This window comes from Xenopus laevis, chromosome 1S, assembly GCF_017654675.1.
Source record: "Xenopus laevis strain J_2021 chromosome 1S, Xenopus_laevis_v10.1, whole genome shotgun sequence".
Classification (NCBI taxonomy): domain Eukaryota; kingdom Metazoa; phylum Chordata; class Amphibia; order Anura; family Pipidae; genus Xenopus; species Xenopus laevis.
The window spans coordinates 4,976,654-4,995,115 of record NC_054372.1 but is presented as its reverse complement, the minus strand read 5'-3'; the positions used below and the strand labels follow the sequence as shown (position 1 = coordinate 4,995,115).

The 18,462-nt window shown below is 44.1% G+C and overlaps 1 protein-coding gene across 3 annotated transcripts in view; it reads left to right on the top strand.

The window, feature by feature from the left end:
* The window catches only part of htr7l.S (5-hydroxytryptamine (serotonin) receptor 7, adenylate cyclase-coupled like S homeolog), a 35,928-nt gene that overhangs the window by 2,149 nt on the left and 15,317 nt on the right, over positions 1-18,462 (top strand). For 2 of the 3 annotated variants that reach the window (XM_018232576.2, XM_041572676.1), the window contains one exon: positions 1,207-1,778. In XM_018232576.2, the coding sequence (XP_018088065.1) occupies positions 1,273-1,778 (506 nt within the window). In that variant the 5' untranslated portion in view covers positions 1,207-1,272. 3 annotated transcript variants of the gene reach the window in all.

Sequence of the window (18,462 nt, the reverse complement as noted above, 5' to 3'; positions counted from 1 at the left end):
GCTGGGCAGCTCTTTGGTGGCAGCTGCTGGGATAGAAAAAAAGAGACAATATAAATATCTGCTGGGCTAGTAACTGTTTTACTACTTAGAGTCGCCCCGGTGTATCTTTATTTATAGACTAGTTATATACCTGCTGCCATGCTAGAGAAAATATGGAAACAAGGGCAAGAGGTCCCTGTTGTGTGAGAAGTAATGTACCTGTACTTTGTGCAGTCGGGTTTCGGAAGGTGGAATTTACATTATTGATAAGTTGTTTTGCTGCATATTTATTCAATATTAATACAGTTTCTTTGTGCGTCTACGTTTGTGGATTGTGTGTCTGCTGCCCAGTTGTGTGTTTATGATGGGAAATACAGAGTAGCAATTTGTCTTTGTATAAGTTTGTGCCTGTGTGTTGTTATGGCTTTATCTGTTGACCTGACGTGCCATTATGACTATTTATTAAAGAGTTCTTTTGTGTTGTTGTGTTGCCACTGTGAGTGTTTGTTGAAGATAAAGCCGGAGATTGCTTTTTGCTTGTATGTTGTTGATCTCTATTCTCATGGCAGATACAAGTGATTCATTTGTGGGCTTACTGAAGGCAGAAGATATAGATGTTCTAGTAGTACTTATGGGATACACACTACTCTTTTCCTCGGTGGATTGTCCTGTTGCGTGTGTGTGTCTATTGAAGGTGAAATCAAGAATTCAGTAGGCGCTGAGTGTAGATGACACAGCAAGGTCTTCTCGTATTTCTCACGCTTGTCGTCTTCCTGTAGGTTTCGTTTGTTGTCTGTTTATTGAAGATGAATTATTATTAGTGAGTGTTTGTATGATCCGACGGCTGCTTAATGAAGGTGAAATAAACAGGAGCTCGGGCGAGTGCCGCTGGGTTGATGGGTTGATTGTCTATCCAAGGTGACACATAGAGCAACTTGAGCTTGTGTGTTTATTGAGGGTGACAAGCTGAGAGCTTTGCGGATGGGTATGTTGTTCTTTTAATCGCTTTGAGTGCAGACTCGGGAGCATTTACCCAAAGCTTTCACTCAGTGGAGTGTTTAAAGTGTGTGAGTGGATCTTGTTGTGCTGCTTTGGAGGTGAATTACACAGCACTTGTGCTACTATTGTAGAAAACATGGTTATTGTTATGGTGTTTTTCTGATCCTAGTTAATTAGCTGGTATCATAGATATGGATTAGTTAAAAACTATCATTGTTCCCTCTTCAGGTGGCTCCGGACAGATGACCTTCTTGTGTACCCTAGTGTTGCCTCTGACTCGTACAAGCAAGAAACATGCTGATCCAGGTCCAGCCCAGCCATCTGACAGATACCCATCTATCTTTGCACAGCGCCAAACCCTCCAGTCACCATCAGAACCTTCTACCATCTGAATTCATGACTGAGAGACCCTTAAATACAACTGAACAAGACTTAACTGCTCTTAACCACACCGAGAAGCCTGATTGTGGAAAGGAGTTATTGCTCTATGGCGACACAGAGAAAATAGTCATCGGGGTGGTGTTGTCCATCATTACGTTGTTCACCATTGCCGGCAATGCCTTGGTGATTATCTCGGTCTGCATAGTCAAAAAACTCCGGCAGCCGTCCAACTACCTGGTGGTTTCCTTGGCAGCGGCTGATCTCTCCGTGGCAGTGGCGGTTATGCCTTTCGTCATCATCACGGACCTGGTTGGGGGAGAATGGCTCTTTGGGAAAGTCTTCTGCAATGTGTTCATTGCCATGGATGTAATGTGCTGCACGGCCTCCATTATGACCTTGTGCGTCATCAGCGTCGACAGGTAAGAGTTGCTGATGTAGGACATCTCTTCAAGAAGGTTTACCAAAATGTGGACCATAATATTGGCATGGCATGGTGATGCCCATCAGCATTGAAAGTCTACTGACTTAGGGCTTTGGGGATCAACACCTAAGGAATAAGGTTCCACTGAGCTCTATTACATGATTGAATGTTAATTGAAGACCCTTTGCTTTGATGGTTGTTTGCTGTAGTATCTATCAAGAGCAGGGCTGGAGTAACAGATAATAAACTAGTGACATGTGGGTTCCACTGTGTGACTTGGGAAGTAGAGAATTCATAACTGGATTGGAATGATATGTTTGCTTAGGGTCATCCATTCATATATTTACTGCAAGAATTGGTGTATATTACTACAAATGAGAAACAGAGGTCAATCTAACTAGTCATGAAGGAAAGGTTACAGATATATAGAAACATTGGGGTAACAGTCACCCTGCTATAGTTCCAGGGGTACCCAGGGCACAAATAAGCACTCACCCCAAATCTCCCCCTAACTGACCTTCAGACTGGGCCCCCTTAGCTCATAACAAGGTTACAGATATATAGAAACATTGGGGTAACAGTCACCCTGCTATAGTTCCAGGGGTACCCAGGACACAAATAAGCACTCACCCCAAATCTCCCCCTAACTGACCTTCAGGCTGGGCCCCCTTAGCTCATAACAAGGTTACAGATATATAGAAACATTGGGGTGTCACCCTGCTATAGTTCCAGGGGTACCCAGGGTACAAATAAACACTCACCCCAAATCTCCCCCTAACTGGCCTTCAGACTGGGCCCCCTTAGCTCATAACAAGGTTACAGATATATAGAAACATTGGGGTGTCACCCTGCTATAGTTACAGGGGTACCCAGGGTACAAACAAGCACTCACCCCAAATCTCCCCCCTAACTGACCTTTAGACTGGGCCCCCTTAGCCCATAACAAGGTTACAGATATATAGAAACATTGGGGTAACAGTCACTATAGTTCCAAGTCCACAAATAAGAACTCAATTACTAATTAGCCTTATTATAGGTGTTGCAGTTTGTTTCTTTAGGGCAGTGAAGGAAATAAATATAATCCTTCCAGCAGCACAGTGTTTGGGAATATGTATAATTTAGTAGAATAGATACAGTATAATTATATTAGGATAAAATGGTTTACAAACTTTACAGCATTGCAGCATTGTGACAGTAATGTCCTAACTGCCATTTTATCACTGTAGGAGAGTAGGTTGGACACCCACGCTGTACATGTGCAGATGTATAGTACTTACTGTACCTAGATCAGACCCCAAGATACTGGCCTATTGAGTGAAACCAATGAACAGCTGGTGAATCAGAATATGCATGATGTTTTTTTTCAGAAATATTACTCAATGTTTATAATATTACTTAATGAACTGAAAGTTTAGAACAATGGACAAAAGGCAAAAAGTAAGGACTTCTGTAATTAGCATCTGAGCAATGGCTGAAGGGAGTTAATTAGTAGTAGGGATTGGAGGTAATCAATTAAATATGTCGCTGGGAGTATTCTGGGCTTCTGGCAACAGCTGTACCAGTGGGCCAATCCGTGATGCTATTTCAGCGCAATGTTTATGAGCCTCAAAATAACTGCAACAAATCCTAGACTTCACTCCCATGATGCATTTCCTTGCCTGGTTTCATTTCAGTTCAGCCTCTGCCCACAATGGGCTAATCCATTGTGGGCAGAGGCTGAGGGTTTGGGGCTGCCCAGCAATTTACTTAGAGGGGTGGTAATAAAATACAGTGACAGAATGAGCACCAAACACACAACAGGGCAGCCATGAAGGGGCCTTTCTCACATCCCGTAGCCCTTTGTGACCCAAAAAGATAAAAGTAAGAGGTATGTATGTATGTATGTATGTATGTATGTATGTATAACTTTATTTGTACAGTGCATAAAAGTACAATATCTATAAAAGTATACACGGGGGAGACAAATCACATAATAAATATATACAGAATCATAGGACAAGAAACATAGTGGTAAGAAACATAGTGGGAAACCAGTAAAAATAAGTACTACGGCAAGAAGGCTGTAGTAGGGGTAGGTGGTGATACTAAAGAAAGATGGCTACAATAGGGCAACATGATAATACAAGGAAGAGAAGATACAGTATGGAAAGATGGTGACACTAAGACAAGAAGACTACTGAAGGGAAAGATGGCAACACTAGGACTAAGATTGTAAAGAAAGGTGGTGACACTAAGACAAGAAGGCCACTGTAGGGAAAGGTGGTGACACTAAGAGAACAAGACTACTGTAAGGAAAGGTGGTGACACTAAGGTAAGAAGGTTATTGTAAAGAAAGGTGGTGACACTAAGACAAGAAGGCCACTGTAGGGAAATGTGGTGACATAAAGACAAGATGCCTATTGTACTGAAAGGTTGTGACACTAAGACAAGAAGGCTACTGTAGGGAAAGGTGGGGACATGAAGACAAGACGGCTACTGTAGGAAAAGATATTGACACGGGCAAAAAGGTACAGATGGTAAAGTTGGTGACACTAAAACAAGAAGGTCACAGTAGGGTAACATGGTGACACTAAGACAAAAGGCTACAGTAGGAAAATTGGTGACACTAAGAAATAAAAAAAGTTGAGCAAGATATTGACACTAGGGCGAGAAGGTACAATGGTAACACTAAGACAAAAAGGTCACAGTAGGGAAAGATGGGAATTCTGTAGCAGAGACTTCCGGTCATTTTCCATAGGCTGGTACATCCCTGCATGGGAAGCATCTCCTGGGATAAGTGTCTCCTGACTAAGGGACTGGTCTCAGGCTTAATCCTCCCCATTTGTGGCTTTTAAGAGAGAGGTTGCCCAGACCACCACCCACATAAATCCACCATTAAAAGTGATGGGAGTGGTGGTGCTACAACCACATAGAAGTCTGGTCATTCTTCCTGCAGAGGAACTGAAGCTAAAATACAAAAAGGGGGGTTGTGGGAACATTCCAAAACTACATACACTCCACAGGTACAATGGAAGTGCGACTGACCAGCATTAGTGAGACAGTGACAGTAGGGCAAGGCAACACCAGATAATCAGTGCCGAATAAGCCAGAAGGGCTAGGCAAGGGATAAAGGAACTGGATGAAATATGTATGATATGATATATATGATTCTGAGTGGCGCTGCCAGTATAAAGTACATCATTGTGGATCACAGAAAGAACTAATTCACTGTGACAATGAACATCAAACATTAATGAGGTGCGGCTGATGGTTTAATCCTAAAACTGACAAAGAAAAGTTAGAGCTCGAGAAAATCCCTCCCGCCGTATCGCTAACACAAAAGAGATCGTTTTGGCAAATCACTGCCCTGTAAGAGGCTTTTCCGCATACTCTGCGAAGATGGAGCAGATAATGAAATGTGTAACCGGGGCAATTGGTGCCAACAGTGAGGACTTTAGAACTGATTCCCTGATGTTTAATGGCTACAGCCTTGTTATATCTATAGATACATATATATAGATATAGTTGTGTGGTTGTATTTGCACAACTGATGTTGCACCAGTCTCAGGATTGTGGCTCAGTGGCCCAGAGAGGCAGAGGACGGTCGCGGATGGGACTGGGGCCTGGGGAGGTGCAGGGGGTTGCGGAGGGGGGACCAGAGAGTTGCGGGGAGGTTGCAAATGGGTTGAGGGGCCTGGAGAGGTGAATGGGGGTTGTTGATGGCCTGGGGTGTGTGAAGGCCCCTGGGGCAGCAGCCTTGGTGGACCCAAGACCCCCTAGTCAGACGCTGTATATGAGGGGATTTCTTACATCTAGGTGACACCGTGTGACACATACAGAGCAAATAATGAATTGTATACTATCAAACATTGGAATAAATGTGCCCTAAGTCTTAAAAATTCACCAGATTCTTGAATGTTCTCCTAGAACCTTGGCTCTTGGGAATGTGACCAACAGCAAGTGAATTTTTGGGGCAAAATATTGTGTTGAATTTTAGGGATGTAGCGAACGTCGGAAAAAAAGTTCGCGAACATATTCGCGAACTTGCGTCAAAAATGCGAACGGTTCGCGAACGTCGCGAACCCCATAGACTTCAATGGGAAGGCGAATTTTAAAAGCTAGAAAAGACATTTCTGGCCAGAAAAATGATTTTAAAGTTGTTTAAAGGGTGCAACGACCTGGACAGTGCCATGCCAGAGGGGGATCAAGGGCAAAAAATGTTTCTAAAAAATCCATTGTTGACACAGCGCTGCGTTTTGTGCTGTAAAGGGCAGAAATCACACTACATTTCTAAACCTGTGTAATAAAATGCTTTAAAACGTCCGGCGTCTACATGCCAATCAAGTCGTGTAAAGGTTACAGCCTGTTCACACGCAAAGACGAAACGCGGTGCTTACTGCAACGCAAAAAGACGCAAAGAGCTTTAATGAATGATACCGTCAAGTGAGCAAATAATAGTTGTTAATTACTAGTTGCTTGTCACCTCCAGGATGTTCGTCCTGTTGGTGGCAATATTTCTGTAGTGGTGTGTTTAGCAGTCACCGTGCTTGTGCGCACGTGCACGGTCAGGCAGAGGTAATTCAATGTACAGTGAAGTGAACCAAAAAACACTGATTCTGCAGTGTGGGCCCAGTTTTGGTCTACTTTATTGATCACCTGCGGTGACCATAAAAGATGCGATTTTGCCACTGTTGCAGAACCCTGAAAAATTAGGCATGTGTACTTTCCTGAAAAATTATGTTTTTTTTGTCGCAGCCACTGAACCAGAAGTCCAGAAACAATATGCCATATAAATGCTGAAAATATTAATTTTTTTTTGTCGCAGCCACTGCAGCACAGAGGCCAGAAAAAATATGCCATATAAATGCTGAAAATATTCATTTTTTTGTCACAGCCACTGAAGCACAGAGGCCAGAAAAAATATGCCATATAAATGCAGAAAATATTCTGTTTTTTTTGGTCGCAGCCACTGAAGCACAGAGGCCAGAAAAAATATGCCATATAAATGCTGAAAATATTCATTTTTTTGTCACAGCCACTGAAGCACAGAGGCCAGAAAAAAATATGCCATATAAATGCAGAAAATATTCTGTTTTTTTTGGTCGCAGCCACTGAAGCACAGAGGCCATAAAAAATATGCCATATAAATGCTGAAAATATTCATTTTTTTTGTCACAGCCACTGAAGCACAGAGGCCATAAAAAATATGCCATATAAATGCTGAAAATATTCTGTTTTTTTTGGTCGCAGCCACTGAAGCACAGAGGCCATAAAAAATATGCCATATAAATGCTGAAAATATTCAATTTTTTGGTCGCAGCCACTGAAGCACAGAGGCCAGAAAAACTCAGGATTTACCTGGATTCAAATTAAACCAGTAGGGTTTGCACCCTAGTTTGTAACGGTGGTGGAGGGAGGAGGACGCTAAAGGACAGCTGTATGTGGAGTCATGAGGCGTGCAGAGAAGGACAGCTGCATGGGGAGTCAGAATCAGAAACTCAGAACAAGTCTTCCGGCGTGCAGTAACCCTCCGAGATCCACCCCTCATTCATTTTAATAAAGGTCAGGTAATCCACACTTTTGTGACCTAGGCGAGTTCTCTTCTCAGTTACAATCCCTCCTGCTGCACTGAAGGTCCTTTCTGAGAGCACACTTGAGGCTGGGCAAGACAAGAGGTTCATGGCAAATTGTGACAGCTCTGGCCACAGATCAAGCCTGCGCACCCAGTAGTCCAGGGGTTCATCGCTCCTCAGAGTGTCGATATCTGCAGTTAATGCCAGGTAGTCCGCTACCTGCCGGTCGAGGCGTTCTTTGAGGGTGGATCCCGAACGGTTCTGCCGCTGCCTTGGACTGAAAAACATTTGCATGTCTGACGTTACAGAGTGGCCAAAGTGCTTTGTCCTTGCAGGTGTGCTCGTGGCAGGATTACTGGCACCTCTGCCCCTGGAATGTTGATGAGTTCCTGAAGTGACATCACCCTTAAAAGCATTGTACAACATGTTTTGCAGGCTGGTTTGTAAATGCAGCATCCTTTCAGACTTGTGGTATGTTTGGTAACATTTCTGCCACTTTATGCTTGTACCGAGGGTCTAGTAGAGTCGCGACCCAGTACAGGTCCTTCTCCTTAAGCCTCTTGATACGGGGGTCCTTCAACAGGCATGACAGCATGAAAGACCCCATTCTCACAAGGTTGGATGCAGAGGTATCCATCTCCGCTTCCTCGTTATCAAGGACTGCATCATCCACGGTCTCCTCCCCCCAGCCACGTACAAGACCAGGGGTCCCCAAAAGGTCACCACTAGCCCCCTGGAAGCCTGCTCCTGTTGGTCCTCCTCCTCCACAAAGCCACCTTCCTCCTCTGACTCCACTTCTGACACCTCTCCCTGCGTTGCAGCAGGTGCCTGGGTTCGTTCTGGTGATTCCGACCAGAAATCGTGCGCTTCCTGCTCCTCGTCACGCTGGTCTACAGCCTCATCTGTCACTCGTCGCACGGCACGCTCCAGGAAGAAAGCGAAGGGTATTAGGTCGCTGATGGTGCCTTCGGTGCGACTGACCATATTTGTAACCTCTTCAAAAGGGCGCATGAGCCTGCAGGCATCGCGCATAAGCACCCAGTAACGGGGGAAAAAAATCCCCAGCTCTGCAGATCCAGTCCTACCACCCAGTTCAAACAGGTATTCGTTGACGGCTCTTTGTTGTTGCAGCAGACGTTCCAACATGAGGAGCGTTGAATTCCAGCGAGTCTGGCTGTCGCAAATCAAACGCCTGACTGGCATTTTGTACCGCTGCTGAATGTCAGCAAGGCGTGCCATGGCTGTATAGGACCGTCTGAAATGGGCCGACACCTTCCTGGACTGCCTGAGAACGTCCTGGAATCCTGGGTACTTTGAGACAAAACGTTGGACTATTAAATTCAGAACATGTGCCATGCAGGGCACATGTGTTAAATTGCCCAGTCTCAGTGCTGCCAACAGATTGCTTCCATTGTCACACACCACTTTTCCGATCTGCAGTTGGTGTGGGGTCAGCCACTGATCGGCCTGTGACTGCAGAGATGACAGGAGTACAGATCCGGTATGGTTTCTGCTTTCCAGGCACGTCATCCCCAAGACAGCATGACAACGGCGTACCTGGCACGTCGAATAGCCTAGGGGGAGCTGGGGGTGCACAGGTGTGGAGGAGGAGGACCCAGCAGCAGAGGAGGAAGAAGAGGAAGAAGACAAGGTAGAGAGCGAAGGAGGAGTAGAGGTGGTGGCAGAACCGCGTGCAATCCGTGGCGGTGACACCAACTCCACTGTCGTTGTTGAGCTACCCATTCCCTGCTTCCCAGCCATTACCAAGTTCACCCAGTGGGCAGTGTAGGTGACATACCTGCCCTGACCATGCTTGGAGGACCATGCGTCAGTAGTCATATGGACCTTTGGCCCAACACTAAGTGACAGAGATGCGGTGACTTGGCTCTGCACATGGTGGTACAGGTGTGGTATTCCCTTTTTTGAAAAAAAATTGCGGCTGGGTACCTTCCACTGCGGTGTCCCAATTGCTACAAATTTGCGGAAGGCCTCAGAGTCCACCAGCTGGTATGGTAAAAGCTGGCGGGCTAAGAGTGCGGACAAGCCAGCTGTCAGACACCGGGCAAGGGGGTGACTAGCAGACATTGGCTTCTTACGCTCAAACATGGCCCTCACAGAAACTTGGCTGGGGGCAGATGACTGGGAATGGGAACTGGTGGTCAAGGTGGAAGGCGGAGTGGAGGGTGGTTCAGACGGGTCAAGGAGAGCAGAGGTAGAGCAGTAAGATGCTGGACCAGAAGGAGTGTGGCTTTTAGTTTGCCTGTTGCCTTTGAGGTGTTGCTCCCAAAGTGCTTTGTGCTTGCCGCTCATGTGCCTTCGCATAGAAGTTGTACCTATGTGGCTGTTGGGCTTCCCAAGACTCAGTTTCTGACTGCACTCATTGCAAATGACAACGCTTTTGTCAGAGGCACACACATTAAAAAAATCCCACACTGCTGACCTTTTTGAGGCTGGCAATCTGGCGGTAACAGTAGAAGTCGGCGGCGTTGGCGGCAATGGCGGGTGCGTTGGCTGGCTGACCACAGGTGCCGATACATGTTGTTGCCCTACTGATCCCTGCGGGCTGTCCTCCCTGCTTCTTCTAAGTCTTATTCTCCTACTGCCTCTCTGACTCTCCGTCTCTCCATCTGAACTACCCTCCTCTTGCTCTCTTCTACTGGGCACCCACAAAACATCAATCTCCTCATCATCATTCTCCTCAGATGCATCAATTTCTTCTGACACATCACAGAAGGAAGCAGCAGCGGGGACCTCCTCATCACTCATTATGTCCATCTCTGTTGTGTTCTCTGCCAGAATTAAATCTGGTGTAACGTCCTCATCTCCTTCATCTTCTTCTGCCAATAATGGTTGCGCATCACTCAGTTCAAGAAACTCATGTGAAAATAACTCCTCTGACCCCAGTGAAGAAGGGGCACCGGTGGTGGAGGAAGTGTTACGTGGGGTGGCCATAGCAGTGGAGGATGAGGAGGATGTTGTGGTAAAGTTAGAAACGGTAGAGGATGGGGTGTGCTGTGTAAGCCAGTCAACTACCTCTTCAGCATTTTGGGAGTTCAGGGTCATTGCCTTTTTAAAACTGGGCAATTTCCTAGGGCCACAGGATAGCATAGCAGCACGGCCCCTAGTGCCTCTGCGTGGCGGCCTGCCTTTGCCTGGCATTATTTTTAAAACAACAACAACAACAACTCAGGTGGTGTTTCTAGAGACGGTATTATTATTGATATTTAGACAGAATGTGAACAAGCTCACACAGCTAGATGGTTGTTGTTTGAAAATGAAGAACACACTGAGCAAATAATGCCTGCAAGTGCACTACTATTGGTGCACTACTATGAAGAACAGCAACAGCACTGTACACGTTAAAGAACAGTAAGATAAGTAAAAGAAAAAAAAAATATATGTATATTAAAAAAAATATTTTTCTCGGGTTGGTGCTGCTGAACTACTAGGAGGAGCAGCACACCAGTCCCACTCCCCAACACAGCTAGACTAATAGCACTGGGCTTATAGTAGCAACTAGCAAAGTAAAAAAACAAAAAAGAAAATAAAAGCAGTCCTTACAAGGACTATTGGGTTACAGGCAGCAGTCAGCAGATGAGATCAGAAGCAGTGCCCACAGCAGCTACATACAGAGCACTGCAGTAGAAGGTAGATTACTAGCCAGCAAAGCTACCTAAGCTTAAATGTCCCTCAAACCCCTGCAGAGTTCTGTCCCTACAATACAGAGCAGTATCAAGTAGATTACTAGCCAGCAAAGTTACTATCAACTGTCCCTCAAATCACTAACAGCTCTCTCCCTACACTAGCTCTTCCAAGCACACACAGGCAGAATGAAAAAACGCTGCAGGGCTTCAGTTTATATATGGAAGGGGAGTGGTCCAGGGGGTGTGGGGGTGGTCCAGGAGGGAGAGCTTCCTGATTGGCTGCCATGTATCTGCTGGTCTGGGGTGAGAGGTAAAAAAAAAGCGCCAGGTAAGGCGAACCCAAAATGGCGAACGTCGCGCGACGTTTGCGAACATTCGGCGAGCGCGAACAGCCGATGTTCGCGCGAACAAGTTCGCCGGCGAACAGTCCGCGACATCCCTATTGAATTTGTGTTGTAGCATTCGGAAGGTATAGGGAGGCTGAGAGTAATAGAGATTTTAGCTGAATCAGGACAAGCAAGCCTACTGTGCTTTATAAATATACAAGGACAATATATGAACATTCATATAGATTTCTGTACACAAAACACTAGGGCAAATATAGTGTATATATAGTGTATATATCTGAAAAATTGGGGTTTCCTTCCCCTCTTTTTGTGCTTTCTTGATATTTTCTACAGATTTTGTTTCCTATTTCTTTGGATTTTTCGGCGTAACATTGTCCTGAGATGGAGTTGAGGTCGTTTGTGGTGCGACTGTAGGAAGACTGCAGATAAATGCAAGTTGTTGGAATTGCAGGTGGTTTTTAAATATTAACCCAGATAACAGGAGGCTTTATTGGTTCCGCGGAGCCGTTAGTCGCAGCGTAATTGGGTTACAGTTGTAGCTGAGATAGGGGACGAGCTGAGAAGTTGATAAAAGTTGCTCAATGATCCATCGCTGCTTAGTTTCACATTTCCGTGAAACTAAAGGAGAACAAACCCTTAATGGAGAACTAAACCCTAAAAATGAAAATGTCTGTGAGAAGCTAAGCTTAGGGCTCGTCACTAATTATCCAGCAGAAAATGAGCTTCCCTGGCTGTAATATAAGCTGATGCTACAGGTTTGCTGATTATTCAATTCTGATGCTAATTGCACTGGTTTCTGTGCTGCCATGTAGTAATTATGTGTATTAATTACTAATCAGCCTTATATTGTGACATTTCTATTCTATGTGTACTGTATATTGTGAGTGGGTCCCTAAGCTCAGTAAGTGACAGCAGCACAGAGCATGTGAATCAGTGAATCAGCAGAAAAGAAGATGGGGAGCTACTGGGGCATCTTTGGAGACACAGATCTTTACTGCTAAAGGGCAGTGGTTGCCTTGGGCTGGTACAGAAGCACAAAACATCATGTACAATATTTCTATCTACTTCTTTAGTTAGGCTTTAGTTCTCCTTTAAAACAGAATCTGGCTACAAATGCTGTATTTGACTATTGGACTTACTGTACCAGCTAATGATGTGCCGATCGAGAAAGACTTGCTAATGAAAGTGAATTGCCCTTTAAGATGCAAGTCACAGTTTCCCCAAGAGACCTGCTTATCTTAACTTGTTACTAGGGATGCACCGAATCCAGGATTCGGGATTACGCCAGGATTTGTCTTTTTTCAGTAGGATTCGGATTTGGCCGAATCCTTCTGCCAGGCCGAACCGAATCTGAAGCCTAATTTGCATATTCAAATTATGTTTGGGAAGGGAAATCATGTGACTTTTTGTCAGAAAACAAGGAAGTAAAACATTTTTCCCCTTCCCATCCCTAATTTGCATATGCAAATTAGGGTTCGGGTTCGGTTCGGTATTCGGACAAATCTTTCACGAAGGATTCGGGGTTTCGGCCAAATCCAAAATAGTGGATTCGATGCAGCCCTAATTGTTACAATTGCTTATCTTAAATGATTACAAATGTATCTAAGTGCACCTGCTGGGGGCTCTCTGCCAAAAGCCAATTAAGTTTTAGAAACGTTGTATCTTTTTCTGGCTGCTCAGGGCAGGAGATCAAAGAGAAAGTCGGGACATTTTAGTAACAAACCCGGCTGAGCTGTCAAAATCAGGACTGTCCCGTGAAAAACGGGACAATTGGGAGGTATGGCTTAGTGTGCTGGAGAATGATTTTAATCCTTATTGGAAGCAAAACCAGCCTATTGGGTTTATTTAATGTTTATATTATTTTCTAGTAGACTTAAGGTACGAAGATCCAAATTACAGAAAGATTGGTTATCAGGTCCTGACTGGAGGGTGAGAACACCTGGGCTGCCACATCAGGGGTCTGCAACCTCCCCCCCCCACCCACAGGGCAAATCCCCCTATACCCCTTTACCCGTGTAAGGATAACAGGTCCCATACCTGTGCCCAAACAGCCCCCGTGGCATTTTGGGACAATTTAGTGACAATTTTTTTAGGCCACACCCACTGTGTGACCCCAAATATCATGTAATGTACTGCACGTAGTTTGGGCTTTTTTATCTTTACATTTTGGAGACTATTCAATCACCAATGCAAAGTTCTATCATTCAGGCTCAGTTTGGAATGGGCAGAAACTGGCAAAGAATGGGCCCAGCAATTAAAGGGCAAGTCTCTGCTCAGCTGTCTGCTGCCCGTGTAACTTGCAGGGTGATGTTGCCTGAGACGAGTTTCTCCCAGGGGCAGAAAAGAACAATGTATTTAGGGTGCGGAAGAAAAGGGGGCTCTTGCCAGGGATCTGAAGAACAGAAGTGACCTCTTTTCAGGGCACAGAAAGGGACACACACAAATATGTGTTCAAGCGCCCAGTTCAGCCCAAAAAAAGTAGCCCAAAATATCACAATAGAAATAAAATATAAAAAAATAAAAATATGTAAAAGTAATAAGTCTTCTCTAGACTTGGAATCTCTACACATGCCCAGTGCCCCCTCTCCAGTTCCTCGGATGGCTGTTGTCCTGTGTGCCCAGTGTATTGCAGGTTGTTGTAGTTTTACTTTTTGCAGCAGGATCCAGCTTACAATAAACAAACATCTGAGTGTCCGAGAAATGGATTCAGATAATTGAACCCCAGGCATGCCAGCAAGATCACATCAAACCTCCCAAGGTGCATTAGAGCACTGACGTGTGTAGCACAGTGGGACAAAAACCTACACCCCCAAATAACTCCAGCGTATCCCTTATCCACTGTCAGCAGTGCACAGGCACATTACTCCTGTGCTCCGATATCTCGGCTTATGTGTGGAGCGTAACGTGCGAGGGGCTGCGTTTAAATGCTGTTGCCATGGTTACGCTGACACAAAACAGTACCCTTTTTTCCCAGGCAGAGTGACATTTGATATGTTTGGCCTTGAAAGCTCTGGTTTTTAACCCCCCCCCAAGAATATCGCTGAACTACAACAATCATTGTACTTTGCTATCGCTGCAGTCTGAGATCTGCACAAAACAGGCTGATGTGGGGGGCGCCGTATGAAGTGGAACATTATGATGTGCCCTTTAAACTTTGACTTTAGAGACAGAGAGAAATACATGAACGTTTGAAAAAAAGGGCACTGGCACCCAACATGTGTGGGCGAAGGGTGCTACTATGCAATTAAAGGGGTGCTTCACCTTTCAGTTAACTTTTAGTATGTTATAGACTGGCTAATTCTAAGCAACCTTTCAATTGGCCTTAATTTTTTCTTTTTTCATAGTTTTTAAATGATTTGCCTTCTTCTGCCTCTGACTCTTTCCAGCTTTGAAATGGGGGTCACTGACCCCATCTAAAAAACAAATACCCTGTAAGGGCTTCTTACAGACAAGTGTTTTTAGCTGCGTTCCGGTTTTATGCGTTCAGCCGCGGGGGAGTGCAGGAGTAGACGCACTGAATTATTTTCAATGGGGCTGTACTCACACAGACGCATGTACGCAGGTTGGGACGCAGCATGTTGCATTTTTCCTGCGTTCGGCGCTTACATGCGTCTGTGTGAGTACAGCCCCATTGAAAATAATTCAGTGCGTCTACTACTGCGCTCCCCTGAGGCTGAACGCATAAAACCGGAACGCAGCTAAAAACGCTTGTCTGTAAGAGCCCTAAGGCTACAGATGTTAATGCTACTTTTTATTCCTCCTTTTTTTTATTCAGGCCCTTTCCTATTCATATTCCAGTTTCTCATCTAAATCAAAGCATGGTTGCTAGGGGAATTTAGACCCTAGTGACCGGATGGCTGAAATTGCAAACTGGGAGAGCTGCCGAATAAAAAGCCAAAAAAACTCCTCAAAAACCACTAATAATTAAAAAATCAAAACCAAATGCAAATTGTCTCAGAATATCAGTCTCCACATCAAACAGTTTGGGACCTGTTATACAGAATGCTCAGGGCCTGAGGTTTTTTGGACAATAGATCTTTCCGTAATTTGGATCTTCATACCTTAAGTCTACTAGAAAATCATATAAACATTAAATAAACCCAATAGGCTGATTTTGCTTCCAATAAGGATTAATTATATCTTAGTTGGGATCAAGTACAAGCAACTGTTTTATTATTATTATAGAGAAAAGAGGAAAAGGAAATTGTTTTTGATTATTTGGATAAAATGGAGTCTGCGAGATGGTGAATGTGAGATGGCCTTTTCGTAATTCGGAGTGATCTGGATAAGGGGTTTCTGATAACGGATCCCATACCTGTAGGGATGGGCGAATTTTTTCACCTTGTTTTGCGGTGGAAATGACGCCCAAAGACTTGTATGGCGGCGTGCGTCAAATAAAATTTGCCGCGCGACAAACTTTTTTTGACGCCCATAGAATTTAATTAATCGCTGACGGCAAATTTTTGGCGAAACGAAACGGGTCAAATTAATTTTTTTAACATCATAACCTTTATTGTGTACATAACATGACAAACAATTGCATTCACAATCATTTTGAGTTTTATATCAGTTTCATACACATCCCTTAAGTGGTTATATATATAAGAACTCATGTCGTTTGCATGTCAACTTACTACATATTGGGGCTCATTTATCAACACTGGGCAAATTTGGCCATGGGCAGTTACCTATAGCAACCAATCAGTGATTAGCTTTTTAAAGCCAGCTGCAAGTAGAACAATGAATGCAGCAATCTGATTGGTTGCCATGGGTCACTGCCCATGGGCAAATTTGCCCAGTGTTGATAAATGAGCCCCAGTATGAGCAGTGTATTAAGCCAGTAAGAACAGAAAAGAAAAAAAAGGGGAAAAAATTATTCTAACCAAATAAGTGTGGGAATTTGTGTACCATTTTGTCACTTAGTGGCATTTGAGGAGTCCAATACTTTATGGGTCAGTTTCTCCCTTGCTCATTTAGGGAGAGGGCCACTCGCCCCATAATGACTCAAATTTTTCTGGAGATGCTCTTGGTTTACAGGTATTGCATTCTAGTCATATGTATTTTCATTTGATCCAGCCAGCATTGATGCGTTGGAGAGACTGTTTTTTTTCCATTGCATAGTTACACATCGACACTGTCTATTAGTTAGCATTTGGAACTTATTATATTGTGAGCTTTGGCCTATACTTAAAGGGATACTGTCATGGGGAAAAATTTTTTTTCAAAATGAATAGTGCTGCTCCAGCAGAATTCTGCACTGAAATCCATTTCTCAAAAGAGCAAACAGATTTTTTTATATTCAATTTTGAAATCTGACATGGGGCTAGACATATTGTCAATTTCCCAGCTGCCCCAAGTCATGTGACTTGTGCTCTGATAAACTTCAATCACTCTTTACTGCTGTACTGCAAGTTGGAATGATATCAACCCCCTCCCTTTCCCCCCCCCAGCATCCAAACAACAGAACAATGGAAAGGTAACCAGATAACAGCTCCCTAACACAAGATAACAGTAAAATCCATGTCCCACTGAGACACATTCAGTTACATTGAGAAGGAAAAACTTTTGCACAAAATAAATAGCAAGGGGTAACCCTGCATTTCAATTGCTTCGAGTGCCAGTGTATTTCTATACCTTATAATTTTATGCCCTTGTCAGTCCATAATTTTGTTGATCCGATGTTTTGGAATTCACTGAGTGACTGGTTAATATGGGAGTGTCTGGATGTTTTGCCAGGGATAAGCATATACGTTGAGGATGCTTCCACATTTTTTGACCTAATGTTATTAAGGGGTGTTCCGATTTGGGGGTTCTGCCAGTTAAAGTGGACCTGTCACCCAGACACAAAAATCTGTATAATAAAAGTCCTTTTCAAATTAAACATGAAATCCAATTTCTATTTTTATTAAAACATTCATAGCTGTTGTAAGCTCAGTTAAACATCCCAGCTGTCAATCAAATATTGTCTGCCCCTCCTCTATGCCTTAGGCAATTACTTTCACTTTCTATTCAGCACTTCCTACATGTCACTGCTCTCCCCACATTCCCCCCAATCTCTTCACCATTTAATTGTGTAGCCAGGACATGGGGATGGACATCAGGTCCCCCATTCTGGTGAACAAACAAGATTCTGAGATGATACAAGACTTGTCTTAATAACAGTGTCCTCAATATGGCTCCTGCCTGCTTGTTATAATTATGAATTCCCAGACTGAAGGAAACAAGATTCAAATTATTTATATAGTGTAATAAAGTTCATTTTGCTTGACTAATGTGATAAAATAGGATTTTGAATAATTTTTTTGGGTGACGGGTCCCCTTTAAGGTTCTCAGCAACCTATGCAAAATTGGCATTTCAGGTTCCACTGTTGCCTCTAGAAGAGCTGTTGATAAGCATTGGGGGTCCGTGGTGACCCAGGGCTTTATATGGGCCAGTTGCGTAGCCAAAGAATATAGTTAAGAATCCAGCAATGCTGCCCCCCCCCATGGGCTACAGATCTCTTTAGAATATCAAGACATAGTCGGGTCTACCTGATCCCCAAATAAAGGGCCCCATTAGTTTGTCCAGTTTCTGAAAAAAGCTTAAGGGGATGGCCATGGGAGAGTGAGATAACATGCCTAAAATTTTTGGGAGTATGGTCATCTTTATCAGACTAATTCTGCCTTGCGGATTAAGGAGAAGGTTTGTCCATTGTTTGAATTTGGATTCCACCAATCCCAGTATTGGATATAAATTCAATTCCCAGTAGGATGAAGGCGGCAATGAGACCTCCACCCCCAAGTATTTGAATTTAGAGACTACCACAAACTCTTGATTATTGGGATTAATGGGGGGCCGTCTACTGGAAACAGGCTGGACTTGGAGAGGTTCACTTTCAGGCCTCGAGAAGTTGCCGAATGCCGTGAGGACATTAGCCAGTTTCTCCAGTGACTTGTCACTATCAACCAAGTAGTTGTATTTTTTCTTGAATGGGCCCATATTCCCAACCAATGATCTCTGGGTCCCTTTTTATAATGGCTGCCAGAGGTTCAATTGCCATGGCAAACAGGAGTCCGGATATATGGAGATTTTAGAGTTGTTCAACTGGATTTGCCCTTTGGTCCGCGCCACTGCCAGGAGTTTATCTCTATCCTTGCAA